General features: G+C 41.9%; 2 protein-coding genes and 4 non-coding genes across 6 annotated transcripts; all 6 read right to left on the bottom strand.

The window, feature by feature from the left end:
• Positions 1–1,525: 1,525 nt before the first annotated feature.
• On the bottom strand, positions 1,526–8,440 carry ncl (nucleolin). The gene is made up of 16 exons (XM_067229684.1): positions 8,308–8,440; positions 7,204–7,302; positions 6,927–7,056; positions 6,705–6,827; positions 6,265–6,381; positions 5,924–6,070; positions 5,548–5,628; positions 5,227–5,356; positions 4,794–4,930; positions 4,563–4,689; positions 4,286–4,422; positions 3,823–3,955; positions 3,357–3,502; positions 3,120–3,246; positions 2,535–2,821; positions 1,526–2,316 (listed from the first exon to the last, which is right to left on the bottom strand). The coding sequence occupies exons 1-16, from the start codon at positions 8,323–8,325 to the stop codon at positions 2,243–2,245; spliced, it is 2,013 nt and encodes a 670-aa protein (XP_067085785.1). The 5' UTR covers positions 8,326–8,440; the 3' UTR covers positions 1,526–2,242.
• Positions 2,948–3,076, bottom strand: LOC136936480 (small nucleolar RNA SNORA75). Its single transcript, XR_010875145.1, has one exon. It is a non-coding gene; the product is annotated as a small nucleolar RNA SNORA75 (small nucleolar RNA).
• Positions 5,007–5,144, bottom strand: LOC136936483 (small nucleolar RNA SNORA57). The gene has a single exon (XR_010875148.1). It is a non-coding gene; the product is annotated as a small nucleolar RNA SNORA57 (small nucleolar RNA).
• Positions 5,706–5,843, bottom strand: LOC136936486 (small nucleolar RNA SNORA57). Its single transcript, XR_010875150.1, has one exon. It is a non-coding gene; the product is annotated as a small nucleolar RNA SNORA57 (small nucleolar RNA).
• Positions 6,497–6,634, bottom strand: LOC136936482 (small nucleolar RNA SNORA57). Its single transcript, XR_010875147.1, has one exon. It is a non-coding gene; the product is annotated as a small nucleolar RNA SNORA57 (small nucleolar RNA).
• A 5,681-nt stretch (positions 8,441–14,121) lies between the features above and the next one.
• nppc (natriuretic peptide C) lies at positions 14,122–17,180 on the bottom strand. Its single transcript, XM_067230021.1, has 3 exons — positions 17,041–17,180; positions 15,640–15,942; positions 14,122–14,448 (listed from the first exon to the last, which is right to left on the bottom strand). Exons 1-2 carry the CDS (start codon positions 17,131–17,133, stop codon positions 15,664–15,666), a joined length of 372 nt encoding a protein of 123 aa, XP_067086122.1. The 5' UTR covers positions 17,134–17,180; the 3' UTR covers positions 14,122–14,448; positions 15,640–15,663.
• Positions 17,181–26,880: the final 9,700 nt, after the last annotated feature.

The raw sequence follows: 26,880 nt of genomic DNA on the forward strand, positions 1-26,880 counted from the left end.
TCACTGTGACCTTTATTCACCTGTAGACTAAAACATTAACACTAGCTATGGTTGAACGAAAGCCAATGTGTAAAGAAAAACCCCTTCTTCGTGTTGTATAATATGAGTGTTTCATGAGTTACTGAAAACAAACAGCATGCCGATCAAATAAATGATTGTGAAATTGCCTTTTGCAAAGTCAGCACAGAGCTCCAATAGTGTCAGTTACACCATGCTAGGAATGATGTAGGAATGTCATGGCCTTACTGTCTTCATGACACTCGGCTCTGGAGCGCCATGTCCCCAGACAAAGACTCATTGTACTTCAGCCTCGGCACAGTATACTTCCATTTAGAAGAAGCCATTTAGACCAGTCTCAGAACAAATGACTCAAAGTGAGTGTCACTCTCTCCTCTATATACAATGCTTCTTTATCTTCTGTTTCCAAGTGGTTCTGTGGTCCAGGTGGTTAAAATAAATCTCCACTGGAAGGGAAATGGCCTAGTTCTACAGTTTGAAATACATTTGAGAATTTTAGACATGACACTGGCACGAGAGGCCAGTAAAGCCCCTGTCACAACCTGACAAATAGGGGCCCAAAGATACCTAAATGGGGGGCATTCAGACGGCTGTCTGCAGCCTGTCAATGGTGCCTCCTGCCCGGACACCCGAAGAACAGAGCCCTTTGTTCAGGTGCAGGGTCATGCGACTGTCTGCTTGTCCCTTCAATGTCATCAACCAATCACATCTCTAACCTTGAAGGAAAAGCAATAGATACAAATTGTCTCTCAATATACTGGAGAACAGAAAGCATATTACTTCTCTTGCTTTTGCAAATTCAAGTGATGTGTTTGGTGGCTAAACACTAGCACACCGGTCCTTAAAGTTGGTGCAGGCAAGCTTTGTGAAACTAGCTATTTTATCTTAAAACAATTCAAACCATTATATCCCACCCCTCCCTTCAAAGCCACTCCCACAAAACACATGAACGCACTGCCTGACTACAGAACTTCCGGGAGACTAATCTAGTTAGTTTACGAAAGAGCGCTTTTGATAAGCATCGTTTTTTTCACGAATTAAATCTGCTTAGCCAGGTTGAAAACTAGTTACGCACATTGAGTGCAGGGGGAGATTTCGCGCAGGTGGGTAGACAGGTAGCCCGTCCAATAAGTATCGGAACGGACTTAATGTGTCGTGTTTATTAGTCCTGTGACGCCTGCATATGTTGGATTGATTTCATATTCCCGCCAAACCTTTAGACGTATTGGTTGCTATCGAGATGTGATTTACACTAGCACCATCTAGTGGACATGTGTAACTAATCATCCAACAGATAGTGAGGGCAGTGTCTGATAAACACGGTGCCTCTCCCGTCATTTCTAACGCGGGTACACGATAGGATATTATTTTATTTTTTACGAAAAAACGTCCTGATACTTCCACCTTGTGGCAAGCATCAGTAAACTGATGTAATTATTCTGCCTTTCTCCACTAAACTGACCATTAAATAGGTCACGCCATTTTATATGTATGGAAAGGCAACACATTAAAAATCACAATAGTTTATTCAATCAGCACATTCAAGAAAACCTTAGATTCTCAGATGGGAAAATTAGTCAATGCACTACAAATATTATTTAGTTACATTTTGCACGTTTAAGAGTTATACAGGCCTTAAGCTCTTATGTGGCTTCTAACATCGACTTTGCCCCACCCAAAAACATGACAGTACACAAATGTTACCAGATTCTACACGCCCAACAGCTCAGGGCCCAGATTTAATATCTCCATCCATTCACAATTTCATTAAACTGTAAAACATTTATACCCAAGCCAAACTAAACAAAACAAAACTCATATGGATATTAAGGATACAGCACTTTTTACAAAAGGTAAAATGAAATAATACAAATTGTTCAATGTACAATGTGTATCTGAACCAACAGGGACATTTCTTCTATTCACAGCAAACAGGCAGGGTTGCTAGACATTGTTTTACGCCTCTGGAAAAAAGAAAACCGACAAATTGACTCAATATGGATATGTGTGGGCGGCTAGGACATCTTGTAGGCAGCCCACAAGATGAGGGGGGTGAAGATGAGGGAATATGATGAAAGGGATAGGTTTAAGAGGGTGACGGGACTAAAATGCCCATTATTTATCAATGACGCTTTCTGGAATGTCCAAAAAGGCTCTGAAAAGCGATGAAACCAGAGTCCGTTCAAAAAATAAAAATGAACAAAAATAACGTAGACTTGAGGTTTTAGTCATCAAACTTGATTTTCTTGCCCTGGGGCTTTCCTCCGAAACCACCACCACCACCACCACCTCGGCCACCTAGAATTAGAGGAGCAGAATGAGTTGTGAGGATCAAATTAGAAGTTTGGTTTAAAAACCCCACAGGCAGGCTACTGTACTGCCAAGTAATCCGTTTTTGACCTCAGGACTTGACTATCTTTGATCATCATGGAGTATAAGAACATTATCGTTTGCATCATATGGTCGCTGATCACTGTTTATTGAGTCAGGGGTTTTAGTTCAGATTTCATTCTTACCGCCGAAGCCGCGTCCACCTCCTCTGTTGCCGCCTCTTCCTCCCCTGAATCCTCCACCACCGCCGCCGCCTCGGCCAAACCCGCCACGGCCGCCTCTTCCTCCTCCCCCACGGCCGCCGAAGCCGCCGCCGCCGAAACCGCCACCTCCGCGGCCTCCTCGGAAGCCACCCTCGCCCTTGGGCTTGGCGTAGTCCAGGGTCACCTTGCTGCCATCGATCTCACCGTCCTCCATGGCTTCTTTGGCGGTCTTGCAGTCCTGCTCGTTGTCGAAGTCCACAAAGCCAAAGCTGGAGGGGGGGGAGAGGGCACACAGTGAGGGAGAGGTCACTCAGCAGGGACACGGAACCTGAGATCCGTGATGAAATTAATGTGAAGGCTACTGGAAAAAACTCCTAAGACAATTGGCAAAGCATTTATGTATCACAGCAGACATAGGCAACTCCCACAGATGCAGGTGCCGGTTTGACTGTGAACGTGACTCTGCTTCTCGTGCGAATCCATACACCGTCACTGTCTGGACAGAGAGGAGCTCATGAGAAGCTGGGGGACCCACGCACACCGGGAGGGGAAAACACAGAGGCCTACCCTTTAGACGAGCCCGTGTCGCGGTCTGTGACTATCCTGGCGGCGACGGCGCCCTCGAACGAGTCCCTGAGCGTGCCGTCTGTGGTATCCTCGGACAGGCCTCGGACAAACAGTGTTTTTGTGGGGCCTGACGAGGGAAGAGGTCGACGTGTGTCAGTAACATGGCGGAAAAACGCAACAGCAGAGGAAGAAATCCATTGTACTGTACTAGCAAAAACAAAGACAAACTGCCTGTACCTGAGCTCCCCCTGCCTCCGTCCTGCTTGCCTCCGCTGTTCTGGCTGTACTCCAGCCGGATTGCCCTGCCTTCGATCTCGGAGCCGTTCAGACTGTCCATGGCCTCCTTGGCTTCCTCGGCGCTTTCAAACTCCACAAAGGCAAACCTGCACAGGAGGAACGAAGACCGGGAATTTAGAACAAAGCCGTTAGAAAGGGATGTCCCAAGGGCCATGGAAGGACTTGTGCCACAGCAGACATGGGCATTGTCCAAATGAGTGGGCGTGCCTGTTCTACTATGATTATGGCTCTGCTTCTCGTGCGAATCCATACAACGCCACTGAGGGGGACAGAGAGGAGCTCATGAGAAGGACTTCGGAGGCGTGTTGTTGATAGTCAACCAACAATAAAAACTGGAAACAACCAATCCAAATGATCGGGAACCAAGACTGGTGAGGCAGCGAGGGCAAGCCACTGGACCGCTCACCCTTTGGGCCTGCCGTTGTTCTGTGGTACTCTGACGGCAACTGCCTTCTCAAACAAACTTTGGAGGGAGTCTTCTGTTGCGTTGTAGGACAGGTTGTTCACCACCAGGGTCTTGCTGGCAGCTCCTGGAGCAGCTGAAAATGGGAGAAATGAGGAGTTAAGCGTTTGAGTTACACCCACAACTTGGTTATTGAGGGTGAGGGCCAGTTCAGTACTTGACTATCTTTTAGATTCCTCACAGAGGTTCAGGGAGTAACATGTTTGCATCATTTCTGGTCCTGCCAAGCGGGCCAGACTATTTCGGTTCCAAGACCCTTTGACGCTTCCACAACTCTTACTTGGGTAACAAGGATACACCTCACTGGGTTAAGAACACACTCTTTCCAGGAAAATCGGCCAGCGTCAAAAAGTGTTGGAAACCGAATGAAACTGGGAATTTGAAGGTTGATGAAGGGGGGGTTTACCTGCAGGTCTGCCTCCCTTCTGGCTCTTGTCTCCTGTGTAGTCCACGATGATGGAGCGCCCCTGCACTTCCGCTCCCTGGGCCTCCTCCAGCATCTTGTCTGCGATGGCTTCTGTCTTGAACTCCACGTAGGCAATGCTGTCCAAACAAACACACGGAGCCCACTCAATATACAGCAGAGGAACTTGACGCAGAATTTAAATAAATATACATGTACACACACACACGTAAGCGGTGCACCGTTTACGACGACTACAAAAAAGGAAAGAAATGCACACCCTCTGTTGGAGCCATTCTGTCCGGGAGGTAATCTGATATCCACTGCGTTCTCAAACACTTCTTTGAGGTCGTCGGCCGTAGCTGAAAACGGGAGGTTTTTGACAAACAGCGTCCGTGCATCCCTCTCTGTCGGGAGAGAAAGGCGTGTGAGCGCGGACAGTCACTGCTGTTCAAGGCACGTTAGGGGGGCAAAGGGACTGGTCTCTGTGCCTTTAGTCCGGACAACTCACCTTTTTTCCCCTCCTGAGAGCTCTCTTTGCTGCGGGCCCTGTCCAGTTTCAGCTCCTGCCCCATGAATTTCTTGCCGCTCAACTCGATGGCTTTCTGCAGGTCCTCTTCAGTGGCAAAGTCGACGTAGCCAAATTTCCTATTGGAGCGAGCAGAGTCAGGAATGGAGGAGTGCCGTTTTTACAATTTTGAAGAAACGACAATGGGCTTGATTGAGTTGTGCCAGCGATTGAGGATAGAACCAGCAGACGATAACACACACTGGTACCGAAGACATAGCATTGGCTTTGTTCTACCTCCGTACATTCCACACATGAGTACTGAGCAACTGCACGTATGCCAAGAAATGGAGGGGGGGGGCTAAGGTGTGTCAAATTACCAGAGCAGGGGTTTGACGCCACACCTGTCCTGGTGTTGCACATGTGGCTGACTAACCTTGATGCTCCCAGACGGACCTCCTGAACATCCAGGTTCTTCTTGGAGAAGAAGGCACCAAGGGCCTCTTTGATCTCGTCGAAATCTTTGCTTTCGCCATTCAAGTTTCCGACGAACAGACAGAAGCCACCTGTGAAGATTTGTTTGCTGGTTTAGTTTCATGGGATGTACATTACCGGCGAGCGCTCATGAAAACTTGACAGTGTCAGATTTTATTCAAAGGTGACATCACATGAAATCAGTATTAAGTCCCTTTGTGTTCATCATAAATACTGCAGTGCTAGCTACGGTCTTTGAAAACATCAGAAATTCCAGGCTAACCTTCGCCATCAGATTTGGCCTTCTTTGCGGGTGGGGTCTCCTTGTTCTCTGCCTTCCTCTTTGCAGGGGTGACCGGGGCATCTGATGAGACAAATACTAATGTTTCGGAACAGGACTTAACTGTACATTGGCAGAAACATTGAGTGTAGACAAATATTAAGTGTGCCAGCGATTGAGGATAGAACCAGCAGACGATAACACACACTGGTACCGAAGACATAGCATTGGCTTTGTTCTACCTCCGTACATTCCACACATAAGTACTGAGCAACTGCATGTATGGCAAGAAATGGAGGGTTTGGCAGCATACTGTGTACATTTCTCATTCGCAGACAACCTGACACGGAGCAGGTCGAGTCCCGATGATGAAACTCACCCTCTTCCTCCTCATCCTCCTCGTCATCCTCCTCATCGTCGTCCTCGTCGTCGTCCTCCTCCGACTCCTCCTTAGCCTTCACCATCCCGGCCTTCTTAGCCTTCGCAGCCGGCGGAGCAGGGGCAGTGTCCATCTCTTCTTCGGAATCTAGAAGGGAACACCGGTGAGGTCAAACTCCACAAACCGTATCGCCGCACCGGTCCGTTTACCGGGCCGAGGGTCCAGGCGTCAGACCAATACGGTGACAGCAAATAAATTCAGTATTAAGTCCCTTTTTGGTCATCACACACACACAAAAAAAAAGAAGACCACTGACAGTTTCAATGAAAAGCAATGCTTACCCTCATCGTCATCCTCTTCGTCGTCAGACTCCTCCTTGGCGGGAGTTACCTTCACGCCAGGTTTAGCAGGAGTGGCTTTTTTAGGAGCCGGGGCCTTCTCCTCCTCTTCGGATTCGTCTGCATGTGAACAAAGGTGAACGGTCAAATCGGGCTCGGTGTGGCCACTGAAGTGCGTGTGTGTGTGTGGGGGGTACAATAAAACATGTGATCCGATTTACAACGCCAACCGTTTAGTTGTGCCAGCGATTGAGGATAGAACCAGCAGACGATAACACTCACTGGTACCGAAGACATAGCATTGGCTTTGTTCTACCTCCGTACATACCACACGTGAGTACCGAGCAACTGCACGTATGCCAAGAAATGGAGGCGCCCCTGTTGGGAATATAGGGGACTCGATACGGGCAACGGATTTTACTATGGCTGCGTTTTTCATTTACCATCTTCATCGTCGTCGTCCTCTTCATCAGACTCTTCGGCGGCTTTGGCCGGTGCTGCCTTAGCAGGGGTTGGCTTGGCGGGGGTCTTTTTTGCAGGGGGAGCTTCCTCTTCGGATTCTTCCTCTAAAAAGGTTGTGTGTGGGATGAATAAACTCCATTGAATACACAGTGGGGAAATGACAAAAGCGGTTGAATCGCCATTGCACGTTTTGTCCGTCTTACCTGAATCGCCATCGCTTTCTTCATCATCTTCGCTCTCTGCTTTCTTGGCTGCTTTTCCATTTTTGGCAGCTTTGACAGGGGTGGGCTTTGCTTTGGCTGCCGCCTTCTTGACTGCCTTTGGAGGAGGGGCCTATACAACGACAAGTGCAAAGACACCATTTAGTCATACAACAAGTCTATGCTCAAGTCAACACCATTTAAATAATGTGATACGCATGTTGATGCTTTAAGAGCCTGGCTTCATTCTGTTGATGTATGTTATCATGTTGCGTCTTACCACTTCCTCCTCTTCGCTCTCCTCTTCGCTTGACTCCTCTTCAACTTCCTTCGGTGGCGGTGGGGCCTTCTTTTTGGGATTTGCCTGTTTCTTCGCTGCCTGTGAGGTGCAGAAAATTATACATGTGAAATTATCCATGTGAATTCAAAAGGCTACAGTGCTAAAAACCCAAGGCCTTGTATGGATGAGTTCATAATAACTGAAATAAAGTTATTCTTAAGTTAAATTCGTTTATCGTGTGTAATTCATTTAGCAGTAGTTTTCTTACACGTTTCCCTGTAATCAGATACAGTATGAATAATTACGAATCAAAGACTCATCGCTGCACCTCGTGTGGGGCACGGAGCAGGCGCACAACCCACGTGGGGACCATATTGGGCCTTGTTTGCTAGCTAGCTTTCTGTCCGAATAACGACGTTAGCCAACATACTGTTGCAGTTAGCATTAACATCCATAGGACAAACTAATTAAAAGGACAAACTAATCAAAGGCCAATATACACTAGACAACAACTTCATTGCTAACATGCTAACCGGATTAAGCTTGCATTGAAGCTGGTTAGCTTGCTAGGGAAGCAAATCCTTCACTAGCATTATTACGCAACTTAGGTTCAAAATTAAATTAACATACGAAACTAGATATAAGACAATTAAGAGGGTAACCAAAACACCTAGTTAAAATTGTGCATAAATACACTACATCGGAACTACGTAACCCTAACAGGATTAGGTAGCTGGCTAGCCAACCAAGAACATGCTTGATTTGCGAACGCGCAGCATGGCCATTTTGGTCCGAACAAGATTGCAAAAGGAGGAAACATGGCTGATCAAATCTGGGTCGAGAAGAAACGATTGCGTGCATTTTCTACAGAAAATTCTAACCCTTTAACCTAAAAATGGACACAATAACGTGGGAAACTAATCCGTACAGTCTTAACTCCTAATTAGAAATGATTATACCAGGCACAAATTCATTTTTCAGCGCTTTGATCCGTATTTTGTTCCCAGCATGCGCAATGGACGAACTTAACGTGAACTTCAGATGAAAAAGACAGCATTGTAAAAACAACAGAACAAAGACAACGCAATCAAATACAATTCTTACCTTCGCTAATTTAACCATGATTTTTCTGTGTGGCGTTGGACGAGTAGAATAGGGTAAAAAAAATTATACTACGGGGATCTGCACGTGGCCCAGTCTACTCCGTGGGACACTGAGAAAGAAAGACAGATACGTAGGAGACGCGCGGGTTACTTTGCTGCCCTGCGCGTTCACGGTTCCCCGCCCACAATCATGCTCCTCCATTCACAGCACTTGTATTATCACATCGTACCCGCGCATTGGCTTCCGGCGGGTGCACGAGTAGAATATGGACTGACTTTATGTATTTATGTACTGTGTACTGTGTACATAAATTAGTAGTAGTTAGCTTGGTAACTACATTAGTGTTATATATTTTGTGTTTTACCGTTGTATTCCGTGGGATGTTTACTGCACTGACTAAATCATTGATGTGAGGGTGATATGAGAATGGGGATGTGTATAAACACTGAAAGTAGCTAATCATAGCCATAGCTTACACTTGGAATATCTAACTGTTTTAAGTGTTGAACTGTTCTAATATTAAAGTAATTCCATTTTATTCAACCGTATTCTCGCATGATCCAGCTTCTTGATCACACATTTGAAACTTTGTCATTTCCATGATGCGCTGTGCGCAGCTGTTATTTTATCCACGTGGTACAGTTAAACTGCGTGTGTTTACCACCACGTGTTAAATTGACGGAGGTGCTTCAATTTGGGTCTAAAGTCATGTTTTCTGATTGTCTTATCTATCGATATTGTGGTACAATGTCATAGATGAACTACGATTGCAAGAAATTATTGAGGGGGGGGTTGTAGTATGTTACAATTTAAACAGTGCTGGTAATAATTATAAGACTGTTAAGACTGTAGCTAAGTGCAATGCCCGTGGACCGATATGTCGGACTGACTGGTTGCTAGTTCTTCGAGTTCAACAGACAAAATTAGCTTTATCTTGTACATTTCTCCATTCATAAGAAAATGAAAATTAGCTGAATAGTGTAATTCCTGGAATTATACCTAGATTAGTTGTCTGATTACTTTTCAATGCACAGCTGCTGTTATCACATACTGTTACAAAACAGCATGTTGTAGTTGAGAATACTTAACCTTAGCATCTTGTACTACAAAACAACATCATAACTAAAAGGCAACTCGTGGCCCCATGAGGGCAGCATTCACTCACGGATAATATTGGAGCCAACAATGCTCTCAGATTACCCAGAGCCATTGAGATGCCCAAGGGCCAACATAGATATAAATGTAACTTTTCCTTTGTCTGTGTTCCACCTTATACAAGCCTATTAGAATACAAATACCATAGTTAGAGGAAATGTAATCGACCTCTTACATTACAGGGCTTAATTTTGTACATTGTTTAAAGGGGTCATTGATTGCAGAACCGAATTTACCTTGTCACAGTTGAATAACGACAGATCAGTGGGTAAAATGGACATACAGTGAACCTCAAAGTCCATTGACACCTCTTTCCTATGCAAATCTCACAATAAAAAATGTAGCTGTGAAACGGTAGTTTTTTGGGGGGCTCTGGTCTTTTTTGGCTTTGGTCTGTACCTTTGTCACGCCCCATAATTTGCTGCGCGCTGCTCTGTGTAGGCTACTTCCACGGAATTACAAAGATTAACGTTTTTCAAGGATATTGAAAATGGACTACGGTCATAAATGCAGTGTTCCAGCCTGTACTGCGAATGCTGACACTTTTCAGAGTCTTCCCAAGGAACCAAACACTCGACGGGCTGTGTGATGTTTGTCTATGAGAAGATCCATCTGCAGTTCGACCCTCAATTACACATTTGCTCGAACCATTTCACCTAGGACAGTTTTGAAAACCTGTGACTGAAAATATGTGCTGTTCTGACCTTATGTTCATCACAACCGTAAGCTGTAGTATGATGTTGTCGCTAACAATTATTAGCAATTCTAACGTATCCTGCCTGTATCTAGCATCGGTAGAATGTGTGATGATTTAGTTTATTGGCAATGGGGCTAACGTTATTTCATGTTCCTGACTTTGTTTCATTCAAATAAATAACCTGTGTTGTCATGTTTGTCCAGATCTATTTTTCAGCAAGATAACTAGAGCTAACTGAAGCTGAGTTGAATCACGATAGTTTGTTTGCTAAGCTGTAGTGCTAACGTTACCCACCCAAGTCAATCCTGTTTGCTTCGACAACAGAAGTGGAAACGACTACCATTATCATTTCAAATGATATCTAGTCAATCTGTCGAAAACAGTGTTGTGTAGACACAATAGATTTATTTGTACGTTTTATTTTAAGTCTCCACCTTCGATGTTTCAGTGAGTGCTGTTGGCCGTGTTGCGTCTTTGTTCTGCAGCTTCACTTGTTGTAAACCAACCAATCAGCGCGCAGCTCATCTATATATTCATGAGCATACCATAAAAGGGAAAAAACCTCTCGTTTCATTCTGGGGCTATTTCACAGGATGCATCATGGCTCATAGAATAGCACCCGGGCCATTTTCAGCCCAACCAATGTTACATACCCTATTTGGAGATCTTAAGGAACAGTGTGAAATTCCCCCCAAAAAACAGTCAATATGTTAATTAAGTCAATTAATATGTTAGGATGTTATATATGAGAGTCAGGTGGCTGAGCGGTTAGGGAATCGGGCTAGTAATCTGAAGGTTGCCAGTTTGATTCCAGGCCGTGCAAAATGACGTTGACCTTGGGCAAGGCACTTCGGAGGAATGTCCCTGTACTTACTGTAAGTCGCTCTGGATAAGAGTGTCTGCTAAATGACTAAATGTAAATGATAAGAGTGACAGGCTTGTATCTTGATGGTTACAGTAGGCCTTCCTCTCCTCTTCCAAGCAGACACTTGTGAACTCCCTGAAAGTTCAGAATGTTGTTTTTTGTTGTCGTGGAAAATGAAGATGTCCTTTAAAACTTAGGCTTTTGACAAAACAGGCATACATAACAGTTTTTATTGTAATTCTTCCAGATTAATCTGGGGCTCACAGGTCAAGCGTGTTCCCTTTCTCTTTCCCTTACATTTCCTATATCTGTCCCGGAAATATCCCTCAAATTATCTTTAAGAGAGACGCATGCTGTCTGGTTGCCTCTCTGGTTGATTCTAGTCTAGGACAGCAGGCCATGGTATTCAGATATGCAGACAATATCTGTATAAAAGGCACCTGTCATGGCTAGATGTTAGGACAAGCATCAGGCAGTAGTGACAGGATTGCATTCTTCACTCTGCTTGGCCCTTTATGAAAACAGAAGTGGGTTAACAGGACCATGTGGCAACCCACAAGGAGACAACAAAAATCAGGATCTTAGACCAGAGTTTGTATGTTTGCATTCTTGCTTTGTGCTTGACATGTGTACCCTTTCAAATGTAGCCTATCAATCTCTTGCATGAGATCATAAACCTTCAACAATTGTATTTTCTATTCAGGTGCATTTTGAGAAAGGGCTTGTCACATCAAGCACCCTTCAGCACAATTACAGCACATTATTGACTGAGTTGGGTCTTACTAGTAATCTCAACCTCCATTACCCCATTAGACCAGGGCAGTGACATTTCTGCAGATAAGACATAGCCTACACTGTACAACCCTCCCTACATACAGTATGTAAGAGATATGAGATGATGACCATAATCAGTTTTTTCTGAACAGCCAAGAATCAGAGTTCTTGGCTGTTCAGAGTTCAATATAATCTAATGCTTTTTGTAATGGTACATCTATTGTCAAAATAAAGTTACAAAGTTAGGGTATATTTTTGTAAACCTACCCTCAAAGGTGCAATGATGTGGGCTACATATTAGACCAATGACACATTTTGCAATGGAAAAGGTGAATTATATATTGCTGAAATGTAAATATCTCTCCAAATTCTCAACATGTCTAATTGTTTTGGGAAACGTTTGTACATACACTTGTCGTTTTATATTTTGCATTGCAATGTGTTTATTGTATTATTGTTTCTTAGTCCCATGTCTTACACTGACTATTCACTTATGTTTTGTGATGTGACCTCTAAGAATGGTGTTCTTCAAAAAGTAGGCTACTGCAACCTGGTGTAGGCTATCACTATATGACAAAGGCTTATATAACCAATTGCAGGAGGCACATGTTTTAAAAACTGTTAATTAATCCATAATAAAATATGTCTGGAGAACATTCTTTTATATTTTCTTAAAATATATAAAGAAGGCCGCGGATGGTGTAGATATAGACCTATGTCCAATGAATCATTATCTTGTTATGTGTGCATACGTGAACAATCTCCCATAATTTACCACATGGTCCATTAATATGTTTTTCAAAGACCTGTCAAAAATAACTCTAAACTGCTCTAATGGAATTCATAAATGTTATGGCTGCAGTAAATGCTGTAATAGCAGAGGTGCGCACCTTTGACGATAAAAACATTTGGCACAGCTTCAAAAGTGAGGCAAAGAAGAGTATCGTCGAATATTGGGCCACTAGGGGGCATTGTCCTGCCTACTCTCTTCCCTACCGATGACTGATACTGTCTTCCATTCTCGGCAACATCGAGATCAATATAATACAGTCAGTGAAGTGAACAGGATAGAGCACCGTTTTAGAATGAGCGCAATTTCAATGAATTATTTAGGCATCATCCAGAGTGTCTGACACTTACACAATTTCCAACTCCAAAAATACATAGGGTTGGGCCATTCATACTTTATCATCATTGGCCTTTAATCTATACATTAACAAAAAATATTGAATCACGCAGTCAATATTAAATTTTTCAATTCGCCTGTCTATGGAGGACCTAACCTGCCATTGTCACAAAGGTCATTTTCTACATACGGGCTGTTAAACATTTGACTCCAAGTAATTGTATTTGCTGTAATTTTTAGGCTGACTGTGGTGATGAACTTAAGAGCTCAGTATATTGACAGGCTTATAAAGAGCTGACATGCCACTTGGAATAGACTACCCTCCTTGACAAGCATGAGCCCTCAGTTTCCATTAGGTCTGTTTGGCTGCAAGTGTTTCCTAGCACAGTTGCTGCCCTCTTGTGTTTCAGGGACACATTGCTAGTCTTGAAAGGTAGAGGTCTGCTGTTGATTTCTAATATATCCAGGACCTTATGATTATTAGACCTTATCTCAAAGTGTTACTCTCAGCAAGGCCATAATCATAATACATATTGGGGGACACACATCCCCCCCAATATACAAATCTGGTCAAAATATATTAATAAATTTATATACAAATATAAATGTGCTACGTTACGACAGGCAACCACGCACGCTGTCCGAAATTATAATTGTAAAAAATTTTGTTGTCCCCCCCAATGTTGACTCCATGGCTACGGCCTTGACTGTCAGTCTTGTGATATCCAAAAATGTTGACTGACAGATTACACTTCATTCCAGCAGGTGGTAGGTGTTTGACTGAGTCCCAGGAGTACTAATGAACATGGACAGGTGATTTTATGATACATTTCTGTATGATAGCCAAGATTAGAAACCTTCCAGATGCCTGGACTTTATATTATACTGCAGTATAATTTAGCAGTCTTCACGGAAGTGGCTAGAAGGCAATTGTATTAGCACCTACTACCAGAGAGTATAGGCCTACCACAGTTGTTCTGTCCTTCCATATTTTACTCCTAATCATAGAATATCTATCCCAATAAATAAGAACTGGGAGGAGGTCCATAAGTGCACATGGAATGTTTTTTTTTTATCATTTTGAAAACATTTACAACTATTTAAGACAAAAAAAAAGTTACAAACGGATTGACCTGCAGTTTTCATCCATTTTCCAAATGTTACATAAATAAAACTCATATTTATAAATATCTCTTTTATAAACATATAAATAGTTTTTTTTTTAAACATAAATACATTTATGCAGGAATGAAGTACATGAATGTACAGCAGCAGCAACAATATACAGCTTTGCAGTTTGTGTTTTTTACACCATTGTCCTCCATCTTGTAGTGTGTGGGTGTGGGTGTATGTGTGTGTGTGTTGGTCTTTTTATGTTCTACATATGGGTTTTCTAGCGTTGTTGTCTCAGTCCTCGTTAATGCTGGTCATGGTGGCTTTTCGTACCAAAAAATCCATCACTTTGTAGGTTTTCCCTCAGGTGAGGACAAACTGAATCCAAGTTGTCCAAACCCATCGTCAGAACTGCCCGGAGAGAAAAGAGAGAGGAGATGTATGGTTACACTAAGAAAGCATTTATTTGTGCCTTTAAAATAGTTCTTAGTCAACCTTCCATAAATTGTCTGTACAAATGATATCTGCTATACCACATGTCCACAGTCTGTGCTTCTTGAACCAAACCTAGCACCTAATACTAGCCAATGTGTTGTCAGAGGAAACAGCTGTGAAACAGTGAGTTACAAACACACTCAGTGAGTCACAATGTTTGCAGGCGCCACAAACGTCACCCCCGTACAAGGATTTCACTATGACATGACCACAAGATTGGCCCAAAGCCTCTGGCTACTGTGTGTCACCTGGCCTCCTTGATACTACATCCTTTCTACCTCCCCTCTAATGTGACCTTGTAACGTTCTTACAACATGAACACACAACAGTTGTCTTGACTACGCTTAGTGTGTGTGTGTGTGTGTGTGTGTGCGCGCGTGCATGTCAGCTTTTAAGTCTGGGAAATCTACTCATCTTCCACCAAGAAATATAGGTCTGTAATGAAAGTCACTTGACAATGACTGTGTTGGCTATCTATGCAGTTTCATAACATGAACTTTTGCCCCCATCTATAATAACACCAGACTTTCATCTAGCAGATTTGATCATTTATGATGACGTGGATAGACGTCCTTACCTCATCTTGGCGTTTACACTGCACACCTTGCACTAAATCTATGGGATTTGTCTCCTTAAAAACATCTGGTTCTGTCACTTCAGTTAGTTTAGGACACACTGTTCAGTTCTAAAGTGTTCTTCTACAGGAAAGCTATTGGGCTTTTAGACACGATATAAGGAGGAAGTTACTTGTTGCAGAGTAGTTACAACACGGTATGACAGAGAGAGGGACATTTTACCTCACTGCATGTTCATGTGACCTCATCGTCTCAACAGACAAATTAAATCAGATTATAGATAAATTCTGTTCATTCATTTGGTTTATGACTTGGCATTTGTCATGTCCTTCCTCCTGTCTGCGTTCGTTTGTAATTTATTAACTGCATTTCGTCAGATAGGTATTGTCGAATAGCACTAGGCCTATTACTTGTCGTAAATGATGAATGAATAATTATTAATCACGTATCAGATAGTCACTACAAACTGCGATACCGTTTGATGTTGTTTTCTATTGGTCATTTAGGGGATTTGCGAGGAAGGGACACATACCCACACTATTGGCTGCTCCATCTCCTAACAGCCCATGCCGCTAATGGTGCCTATTCTGTCCATCTTGTGTCCGAAGCATCCGCTCCCGTTCCGGGACCCAGCCCCTCCTTTCTTGGTGTTCTGTTTGTGTCTCCGCCCGCTGGGCTGGTCGTTCAGCAGGCGCGCCCACATCCCCTTGGCGCGAGTGTCCATGCGCAGATCTCGAAGCAAGCGTACTCGAGAACGGACAGTCTCCAGCCTCCTCTCCTGTTCATCCGACTCCAGAAACTCCGCCAACTCTTCCCCCAGCAAACTTCTAAGAGACTAGGATACAAATACATGATATTCCAGTTATGCAAAACCCACTTCCTTAAATAGCCTAAACAACACGCAATTTATTGTTACCTGATTGAAAATATAAAGGCTAAATTGAGATGCGAAGATAAAAAAGCCTGCACTCGCAAACTACAAACCGAACATTTTTACGTTCCAGTGTTCCTGAAATCTAAATACAGTCTATCCACATAAAGCATTTTCCTTAAGCCACCTCTATCATGGACGCACGAGGGTTAAAATATTAGTACTGTCTACACTTTATCCAAATGTTAGAACTTGAAGATACTGAAAAGGCAGTAGGCTATTTAATAAGCTAACCTTCATACAGGTCTATCTCGGAACCTATTTTCGATATAGAAAATTGTGCTTTTGAAATTGCGTCAGAAAGCAAAACAGGTGCACAATGCAATGTAGATCTTCTCGTGCAGAAAGCTACGCTTTCAATAAATATGTTGTCTTAAACTGTTTTTTAATCAGTCTTAATTTAGTGACTTTGCTTGTAGGCGAAAATTGGTGCTGAAATAGTGAAGCATTCAAGTCGCCGTTTCACCTGTTATTTTGATGCGCTTTTGTACACTCATCAGACGAAGCAAAACATTTTCAATGCAACTTGCAACGAAAACAGTTCGTACTTATTGATGTGCTAGTTTTCTTTCATTAAAGCAACGCAGATTCCAGTTTTATATGGATTTAATCGATGTCCTTTGTTTCATCCTTCTTGCCAGCGCGCAATCTGCAGTTGACTGCAGGCGCGCTTGGGTACCGGGACAGGGTAAACATGTTGCGTAGGAAACTCTTGGATAATTTCAATACGTGACCTTTCTGGAAGCACATCTGCTTAACAAACCCTCACCACTTTATGTTTCTACATTGGCCTATAGTTAAACTGTACAAAACGTTACATCTAATTGTGTGAGGATGACCAATTCCATCTATGTCCGAACACATCTGTTCATTCAACACACTTTGCTTGGATGACATAATGGCCATCACAAACCTTAACAACAATAGTCGTCTGATAGATTGATAACACTGGCAATCCTTTTTGGTTTCGATATATCATTCAAATCAGGAAAATAGTCTCACCTTCTGTTGTGCCTGTGTTAAAGGTTTTGCCCCAGTCTTAACTGACAGCAAGGTGATAATAAGTCCACAAGCCACCAAATGCAAGAAGTTCATCCTGACAAGCTTGGTAGCCTATGTGAGTCCTCTGTGGTAAAGTTCAAAACGTTAAACCTTATCGGCTGATAAACTTTATTTGCCCCGGCTGCTCCTTACTCCAAGCTTCTCAAGTGCCTCTCTAACTCTGTGAATTACTACTCATGGCTTTATAGCTCACCACTGGTGATGTCATGATAACCTGAGTAATGGCCCAGCCTCCTTTAGTTCAAAACCTTGCCAAATGTGCCCCCCCCCCCCCCCCCCCCCCCCCCCCCATTGTACCTGCGTCTTGAGGAGCGCGTCATACACATGTATAATTAAATCATTCTAGTTCTGGTCATTGTTGATCAAAAAAATCGAATCAGACCAAAGAATCAAACCACCGGACCTTTGAGTGACACAAAACGATTGCACTAAATGTGCTTTGTGTGTACACTTTGAGTTGCCACTAAAACGAAACGTCAGGAATAGGCTTAATATATGATTATACAGCTCTGGAGCCAATAATACGAAATAAAAAAGATGCTATCTTGGATTCTAAAGCAATTGTAGAAGGCTCTATAGGACTGTACAGGAAAAAAGTCTTTAAATATGGACAACTCTTTTTTTTAAATTATGGGTAGGCCTATTAAATAACTGTAATTACTATTGCACCATAATAGTGCGCGATGCTAAGCATGTTAGACGTGTATGTCAATGTCAATTTATATAAATTAAACATTTCCAAATAGCCTATAACCGTAAAATCTCTCAATATGGTAATACAATACAAGATATCACCCCCTTTTTTCTCTCCAGTATTGTCAATCCAAGATATGCTCTTATTGAATATTTCTCCTGCTCAGAACTCGCCAATTGGCTGCATAATATTCTTTTGTGGATATAATTTATCACGTTAGCATATATATTTTCGATAATTTGTTTGGCTTCGTAATGATGTTTCTGGCGAGGATGTTAGGCTACTTGCTTCTGCATTCACAGAGGAATAAGATGGATTTGTTTATTTCCTCACAAGCAAGTTACAACCATTTGATTGGTGTGTGTGCCTCTAAAAGGTTGTAATCACGCAGGTCTTAGCTCATTAGAGTTGTCTAGCGCAAACTCTGAATCTCCATTGTGATGGACGTGACACTTAATACTGGGTCAGGTATACTAACGCGAAGCAACACCTCATGAAAAAACTAAAGCCTGTGAAAATAGCTAAAGTTTAACTGTCATCATGTTAAAATACTGGTGATGCCTCTGTCGTTATAAGAACTTGTAGCGTGGGTTTTCTTAGGTAAAAAAAATGCCCGCTTGACATTAGATATTGATTATATGTTAATTGTATTTTTGTCTGCTTATAAATATCTTTCACAAGTTGTTTTGATGTCACCCTACACTGCCGTTGATCCAGAGGGTATTCATGAGGTATGTGAGAATTTGGAGAGGTGCGCTTCAGTGAGACGCATTCTACTGTAGCACTGTCTGTTTTGGAACACAGAGTGGCAGTATTTGCTGTCTCCTCATGTCATCCTCTGCAGAATTAAATACATACTATCCATATAATATGATTTTCTTTACTGTGTGATATTGTTGTTTGACAAGAATAGATCAAAAAATGTATTTCCATAAGCATTCATTATGATAAACACTCAATTATATCTGTAACCTTTGCCTCTCTTTCTCTCTGTCTGTCTTCACCCCATTCAGTAACTCATCCTCTCCCTAATTCTCACTCTCTCGCACACTCAAACTCACTTACCCAACACAAAGAGAAGTTTTTATAATGGAGACCGGAACTTCATCCTTTCGCCTATTGATGAGGAAAACCTCTCACCGATAACACCCTAGGCCTAAGAATTACACTCATTCTTGACAAGAATCAACATACACTGCCAGAATTGACTCTAGAAGTGGATGTTGATGTCTTTAGACAGTGCTCATTGATTATGGATGGCACTGTATGGCGATGGATAGTTTGGTAAGTATACCACTGCACTTGAATACCCCAAACCTGCTAGACAAGGTTTCATTCAAGGTTGCAAATGTGTAATCGGTCTGTTCGGAACCACTAAATCAGGTGTGAAAGCATTTTCGTCACTGTGGAAACACTCGACATGGCCCACAATCATGCGTTTGCCAACAGCTCCCATCCAACCTGAGTGGGTCGTGTTCTTATGGTTGTGGCATCGAGAAAATGACAGAAGACATCTCAGACTCGGTCTTTAGCACAGAAAAGATAACACTAGTTTTAGCTGTTCGATCATGTTGATACAACCTGGCATGCAACATGCCATTGCTGCTTGACCTTTATTGTACATGAACCAAATGCTTTGTAGTGGCAGTGGCCAATGTGTCCTCATCAGCAATAAAACAAGCCACATTTTTACCTTCTACAATGCTGATTCCGATCTGCTTCTCAACTGGGACAAGTTCTTTAACAGGCACCTCGACAACCTTGCAGACCTAAAACCACTCCATGTCCCCACAAACTGGACAAGCCTTTGAAACTCTTTACCTTGAAGGAAGCTTTTCCGAACTACGGATTGAAAGCCACGAGCTGCAAACCTTCAGGAAACTGTAGGTGGACTGAAACTCTCTCTGCAGCTTAAAGTTCAAGAACGTTGAAGAATAATACGTCTCAACTAACAAGGCTCAGGTCTTCAGTCTAACCCCAGACCTGAGCCCCTTCAATGAAACCACTACTGCAGAGTCCAGCACTAAAACACCACTAGACCAAGCAAACTGAGGAGATAATCAAACTCCTGTCAGAACTTGCTCACAAGACAGCCGTTGCTTTAGAGTTCTGACTGCTATTTACGGCTCCACTGTACACCAGAATCACTTCCACAGTACAAGAGAACCAATAACCCATACTTGAGGCAATTCCGGAACAATCCACATCACCCCTTCAATCCCCTGCACAGACAAGCAACACTCCACCCAGCTCCCCCCCCCCCCCCCCACACACACACACACTCTTCTATAGAGGTCAGGGCATAGAAGACATCAGCTTGGCTTCTACAGTGTGGCAAAGCTGTTGAATGTCTCAATTACTGTACAAGCTGGGGGGTTTGTGACACCAAGTATTCAGATGGGAAGACCCCTTACATCAAGCGCAAGCCTACAATGTATGCCCAGAAATGTGAGGTTTGCTGAAAGAAATCTGAGGCCTGACACCCCACCACATGGAGAACGCCATCAAAGTCTGCTGCTTCTCTCCAATGCAAGTCACAGAGAGCTGCGCAACTCGACGACACCTTATGGCCAAGCAGCAGCAGAGTCACATTCACTGTAGACATCCAAAGCACAAACCTTGTTGTCATTCCCCCCCCCCCCCCCCAGTGGGAATAAACATTTCAGAATGTTACGTTTCTCAATAGTAGGATCACACTGATTCCTGTCTTGGACTTCAGGGCTCCATTTAGGAGTCAACATTTTTTTTCTCCTATCATGGCATATTGATGTGAGGTTGGTTAACTAGATCTGATATTTAACTGTGTGACTTTATTAACTATGTTAACCATTGTTTTTCCATTCTTGGGAACAGTGGGCTGCTGAATTTGTGCTGTGTGTAGTTTGCAGCAGATTTCTATGTATCTCTACACTTTCTTCATTTTGCTGATGTTTTTATCCAATGCGACATGCAAATAGTGCAAATAGAAAGCATAGCAGAATGTCAAGTATTGGAAGTGTATAGTTCTATAGTATTTCTATTGTCAGAGTCAAAGAACAGTTTGCATTCACTAGCCGCATCACAAAGTTATCTCAGGCACGATGAGCACAAATAATACTACAGTATACTACAATACTACAATAATACTACAGTGCAACTATAGTTCAACAATAAGAACTGTATTGCTCAGGTATGTAGCTACGTTAACAACTCAATTATATCCAACTGTTAATGAATGGGTAACAAAAGGATAATACTACAGTGCAACGATTACATCTCAATTCTTCAACTACAGTCTGGCAATGACGTCTCAATTACAGTAGTGCCTTGTAAAGTGCAGTTCTTAGTACAGAGCGGCCGAAACGACATATCTTAAATGCAACATCTACTACTCAATTAACCATGTCCATCCCATTTATAATCTGTGAATTTTTATTAATACCAAAATTGCTGTAATTTTTGGGAATGTAAATATCAAGAAATAAGCAAACATCAAAAATCCTAATGGCCTACGCACAAGTTTCCAGATGGGTGCTTGTTGTGCAACTACATATTCCAGGCTCCTTTGCAGTTTTTAATGCCATGGCTGCCACAGAGGAAGCTCGCCGTAGGAAGGATGTTTTTGTTTCCCACGCTTCGGATGGATGGAGGCCACATACAGTCTTCCTATGAACTAATGGAGGGTTTACCCATTTCAGTGGCACCAACTGGAAAAAAACACTCACACGCCGGATCCTGGTGTGAGAACCTAAGGAACGTATCAGTTCTCATGGGAGACCCGTGTCATCGAACTCATCAACAGTATGCCCCCAGCTGCGTCGAGGCAAGCCAGAGGCACTTGTCAAACTCCACGTACCTCATGGTAAGCCAAATCTTTTTGACAAAACATTTCATCCCCGGCCCTATTTTATTTTGAATTTTAACAACTGAGGGACACATTTTTTCACCATGCCGCAAGTGCGGTGTCACAAGTTTTTCTCCTTTTCTTTTTCGTATATTTAATGATGTTACAGATTTTTCCCAATGACATCATAAGGAATACTGAGAGAGCACAAGATTTGCCTTTTCTTTTTTTCATTTTTTTTTGGTGCTCAGTCTTCACCACAAATTGTTATCCGCTTAATTTTTAATACGTTTTTCAGCTTTCATGTGGCCTAAAAAATGGAGGAACCTAACTGGTTTACATCAGAAATCTATGCATAGGCAGGCAGGGGAGGGGCTGTGAGTGTGCAGTAGTCTCTGCTGCAGTCTCAGTAAGTGTCTAAGGAAGGATTGAGTGTCTCAGTTCCTCCTCTGGGGTTTGTGCAAGACAAACTACAAGGCTGTTATGGTCCTATAAATAACTGTTTTATTACACAGGGCTTATTTAATGCTTTTTGCACAGTGCTGCTCTGAAGGTTTTCGCATGTGCCAATGACAGCCGCAGATGCAATGGTCCGGTGTGAGGGGGGCCAATGCCAGTGGTCAGGGTATGTGTGTGTGTGTGAGAGAAAAAGATTGTGTGTTTGAGAAAAAGACAGAGACTGCTATATGTTGTTTTGGCAAAGATGGTGAAGTTTTTGGGCAAGACGAATATTTCAGTTGGTGCAAGCATGTAGAGTGAGAACCCTGATAATGCTGCTGTCATGATGCCAACACTGAGATAAACCCAAACGAATCCCGGTGAGACAACCACGTCCCATGAGTTTATGGGTCTCCTTATTTCGGGTGACATATTAAAGACTTGATCCGATATAGGTCTAATTAACTGACTGATTGTAGTACCGAATGATTACCTTGTGCCCTTGTGGTAAGGAAGGTTTCTGTAACGGAGGCACAACATGTCAAACTAAGGTTATGGAAGGACCGTAAATTTAGAATCAACCTATATGATCATAGATTGTTATCATCAATACATGCTGTGACCAAGTACAACTCCAGCCAATTATATTTCATTCTCAGAGTTGAATAAGCAAACTGAACTATCTCTGAGGTAACTATCTAGGGTTCTATATTATGGTTTTAGCATTTACAGATCATTGCTCTATGTTTGGGGATGATTGCACACAAAAGCTGAGAGCAAATTGAGGATGGAAAAGGCAGAAGTGGAATGCTTTTTTTTTCTACATAGCGTAAAATGTTCATTTAAAAAGCTGTATTGACTATTCCAAAACACATGCCTTTATACTAACTTTATTGTTATTCCATGACCCAAAAATATCCATGATATTTGCACAAAAGAGAAGAATAGAAGTGGTATAAGGGGTGACAACATAGGTTAGACCCATAATATGACAGTCATCTGCAAACAATTCAGCATTATAACATCTCCAGACCAAAAGCTTTGATGTCCTAATCTGTGATGTTCCTTATATGACACACAATTTGATTTGATAATCTCCTTTATTCCTGGGTATAGGACAGACTTGCCTTCTAAGGCACCAATTTTATTTGACAGAAACCTCAAAACGAACAAGCTTTCGTTAGTATTCGCAGTGTGATTTGAGCAAATGTGACACAAAATATAATCAATGTAACTTTAAATAACATATTTGGGATCCTTGTATTTTTTCTATTACTTGTATCATTCTTGCATTAGGGTACAATAATACTCTCTCTCTATCTTGGCTGTCTTGCTTAACACAAGCAATAGTATTTGCTGTTCCCATGCTTTGTTTTTGTTTTCGTAAGACATTACTTTGGTTAGAATATCCATTCAACACACACAAATGAAAGAACAGGCACTTCTTAGGTTAAAAACTATATTGTGTTTCCAGTTTGAAATTGTTTTCTAAATGACATGAGATAAAGACTGGTTTTAATCTTACTGTAGATTGTGTCTGGTAGTTTTGCAATAACTGTAACTTCACATGTGACAAGTTACCAGTGTTGTCAATGATTATGTTCTTCATTTTCATGTCTTGTAATAATAATAAAAACTTCATGAAGTGCCATGATGGAATTTAAATGATCACGATGAGTATTAAATATAAAAGTTTATAAAACCTTACTGTATCATCACCATCATTGTCACAATTATTGTTGTCAGCACGATTAGGCCTGTTAAATTCATCATTATACCAAACATTTTAAGACCATGCATTCCAGTGTTTGCTACAGTGCCACAAAAACAAGCCGCCAATTTATTTTATACAGTCCAGAAAATGTGTCACTTGTGCCTTTGAAATGTGGAGAAACACATGTTTTAGTGTTTGGGTGTCACAGGGTGTTTTATTTATTTATTTATCACCAACATGTAACCTTGGATGACGACACCAACAACTGTTTCACTGGAATCAAAGTGCCCTATTTTAAGTCCTAATATGCCAGTTCTGAAAAACTTTTACTAGCAAATCAATCATGGCTTTGTAGCCCATGTTAACAATCTCCTCTCTCCAGTCCAGTCTAGTCATGTAGTTCAGAATCAGCTCACACAAAACAGAATAATGGATGTAATTGGGTGTGCTCAAGCCTTCGGCGAGAGCTCAACCTTTGTTCTCTCACATATATATTTATTTATTCATTTTCGCCCCCCTAAGGATCAGTCAATATTTGGACTACATACACAACGGTGGTGTCAAAAGGTTCGTCTTGGTAGCGATTGCGTTGGTTGTATTTTTCTTTACGTTCCGTTGCATGGTTTAAGTAGAAATTGCGTTTTTGTGGTGAAAAGTGAAGCTAACGGTGGCTAATTTGCTAGCCACAGTCACTGACGTTACTAACGTCACTAACGTCACGAAAACACGCGTGACTACCTTTGGCAGAACATTCGTTTCGCATCTGTTAACTTGGGGGATAGCTAGGCTAACTATAGCTTTACTGCAAGGCAGCTGCAGAAACGCCACAAGCAAAGAGGCCAGGGTGATAAATATTTACTCATTTTACTTTGTGATATGACACACAATTGTGATGTGTAATGTACAATATAAGCTGATATTATTAAGGAAGTACATCTACTTTCGGAAACGGTAGTCTACTATTTCACTGAAATATTAGCATCATGACATTAGCCTGTGTTGCCCGGGCAACACATACTACAGTGGTCTATGATGTATCTGTTTTCAATCGTTAAAATAAACATTCCTCACATATACATTTTCGTTGTATGATTTATTCTGACATTAGTAAACGATTTGTTGGTGAAATTACCATTACCTGTGGTTTCAAACCAGTGTAGCTCACTGCAACGCTGTAGCCTACCCGAGACACTAGTGTGAGTAGCTAACAAAAACTCCTCAGCTGTTTAAGTCAAACGGCGACAGAACATGTTCGGCACTCCCCTTACTCAAAAGTCTTTCAATAGGGAAACTATCTGACTACTAACCTGAACTTCATTGCCACAGCCTAAACTTTGTCAATCTGTTCATGAAAATAATTAATTTCAGCCTAAACCGTACAACGGAACGTTTAATCGAATTCAACCAACGCAATCGCTACCAAGACGAACACAGCAGTAGTCTACTGTACTGTAGTAGTAGAATTTACCGGGGCAGCTTCTCCACACAGGGCTATATCGTATTTTGCGTTGTTACTGACAATGATCGCTACCAGTGAGCTTTTTATGAATGAGCGATTTTCCACTAAATAAATGTCAAGTTTATTTACGTTTTTGGGGGCATATTTTCAGTTAGCAGATGGTACTGTTTGAATCGCGATTCTATCTTCTGCCGGTAACGTCGTAGAATAATCTTCAAAGGGGGTTCTTTATTAATGAATGAATGCAATATGAGTAGGCTAAATGCCTGAAAATATCACGAGAAGGGAAAACTTAAAAGGACTTTTAAGTCATAGAGATTAGGTCCATTTTCACACTGGTCTGCCAAATGTATTCGTTTTGATTCAGCTATGAGGCTGCCTCTTGCAGGGGAAATGAGAAGACATCATATTTCATTCTACACTTCACTCGTATTTTGAGTTGTAAATGAGCAGCAAAAAAAAGATGCTTTTAAATCTATGTAATATTTATACATAATAAGTAGGCCCTATGCATTTTTATATAAAATATACAGGAATATCAGTTGTAAAAATGGCATTAAAATCCCTGTACAACCGACGCAAGCAAGCACACCCTACAATTTCCCCAGAAATTGTACCCTCTCTAGTTGGGTGTGCTCAAGCCTTCGGCGAGAGCACAACCTTTGTTCTCTCACATATATATTATTATTATTTTTTTTTTTTCTTTTTGCCCCCCTAAAACTCAGTAAATACTTGGCCTACATAGACAACGTAGGTGTCAAAAGTTTCGTCTTGGTAGCGATTGAGTTGCTTCTATTGGAATTTACGTTCCGTTGCATGGTTTAAGCGTAAGTTAAGTTTTTGTGGCGAAAAGTGAAGCTAACGGTGGCTAATTTGCTAGCCACAGTCACTGACGTTACTAACGTCACTGCGTCACTAACGTCACGAAAACACGCGTGACTACCTTTGCCAGAACATTCATTTCACATCTGTTAACTTGGGGGATAGCTAGGCTAACTATAGCTTTACATCAAGGCAGCTGCAGAAACGCCACAAGAAAAGAGGCCAGGGTGATAACTATTTACTCATTTTACTTTGTGATATGACACACAATTGTGATGTGTAATGTACAATATAAGCTGATATTATTAAGGAAGTACATCTACTTTCGGAAACAGTAGTCTACTATTTCACTGAAGTATTAGCATCATGACATTAGCCTGTGTTTCCCGGGCAACACATACTACAGTGGTCTATGATGTAGCGTTATCTGTTTTCAATCGTTAAAATAAACATTCCTCACATATACATTTTCGTTGTAGGATTTATTCTGACATTAGAAAACGATTTGTTGGTGAAATTACCATTACCTGTGGTTTCAAACCAGTGTAGCTCACTGCAACGCTGTAGCTTACGCGAGACACACTACAAAAACATCTAGCTACAGTACACAGCTGTTTAGGAAGTCAAACGGAGACAGAAAATGTTCGGCACTCCCCTTACTTAAATCAAAAGTCTATCTAACTACTAACCTGAACTTCATTGCCACAGCCTAAACGTTGTCAATCTGTTCATGAAAATAATTAATTTCAGCCTAAACCGTACAACGGAACGTTAAATCCAATTCAACCAACGCAATCGCTACCAAGACGAACACAGCAGTAGTCTAGTAC

This window comes from Osmerus mordax, chromosome 26 (assembly GCF_038355195.1).
Source record: "Osmerus mordax isolate fOsmMor3 chromosome 26, fOsmMor3.pri, whole genome shotgun sequence".
In the NCBI taxonomy this organism is placed as follows: Eukaryota; Metazoa; Chordata; class Actinopteri; order Osmeriformes; family Osmeridae; genus Osmerus; species Osmerus mordax.

What these genes read in the sequence shown, in the direction of transcription:
- ncl (XM_067229684.1), bottom strand. An exon ending in GGAGGATGAGGAGGAAGAGG is followed by an intron (nt 5,629 to 5,923) that starts GTGAGTTTCATC and finishes TTGTCTCATCAG; the next exon opens with ATGCCCCGGTCACCCCTGCA. An exon ending in CGGAGGCAGGGGGAGCTCAG is followed by an intron (nt 3,247 to 3,356) that starts GTACAGGCAGTT and finishes TTCCCTCGTCAG; the next exon opens with GCCCCACAAAAACACTGTTT.
- nppc (XM_067230021.1), bottom strand. Translation starts at nt 17,133, where the DNA reads ATGAACTTCTTGCATTTGGTGGCTTGTGGACTTATTATCACCTTGCTG. An exon ending in TAACACAGGCACAACAGAAG is followed by an intron (nt 15,943 to 17,040) that starts GTGAGACTATTT and finishes TTTGTATCCTAG; the next exon opens with TCTCTTAGAAGTTTGCTGGG.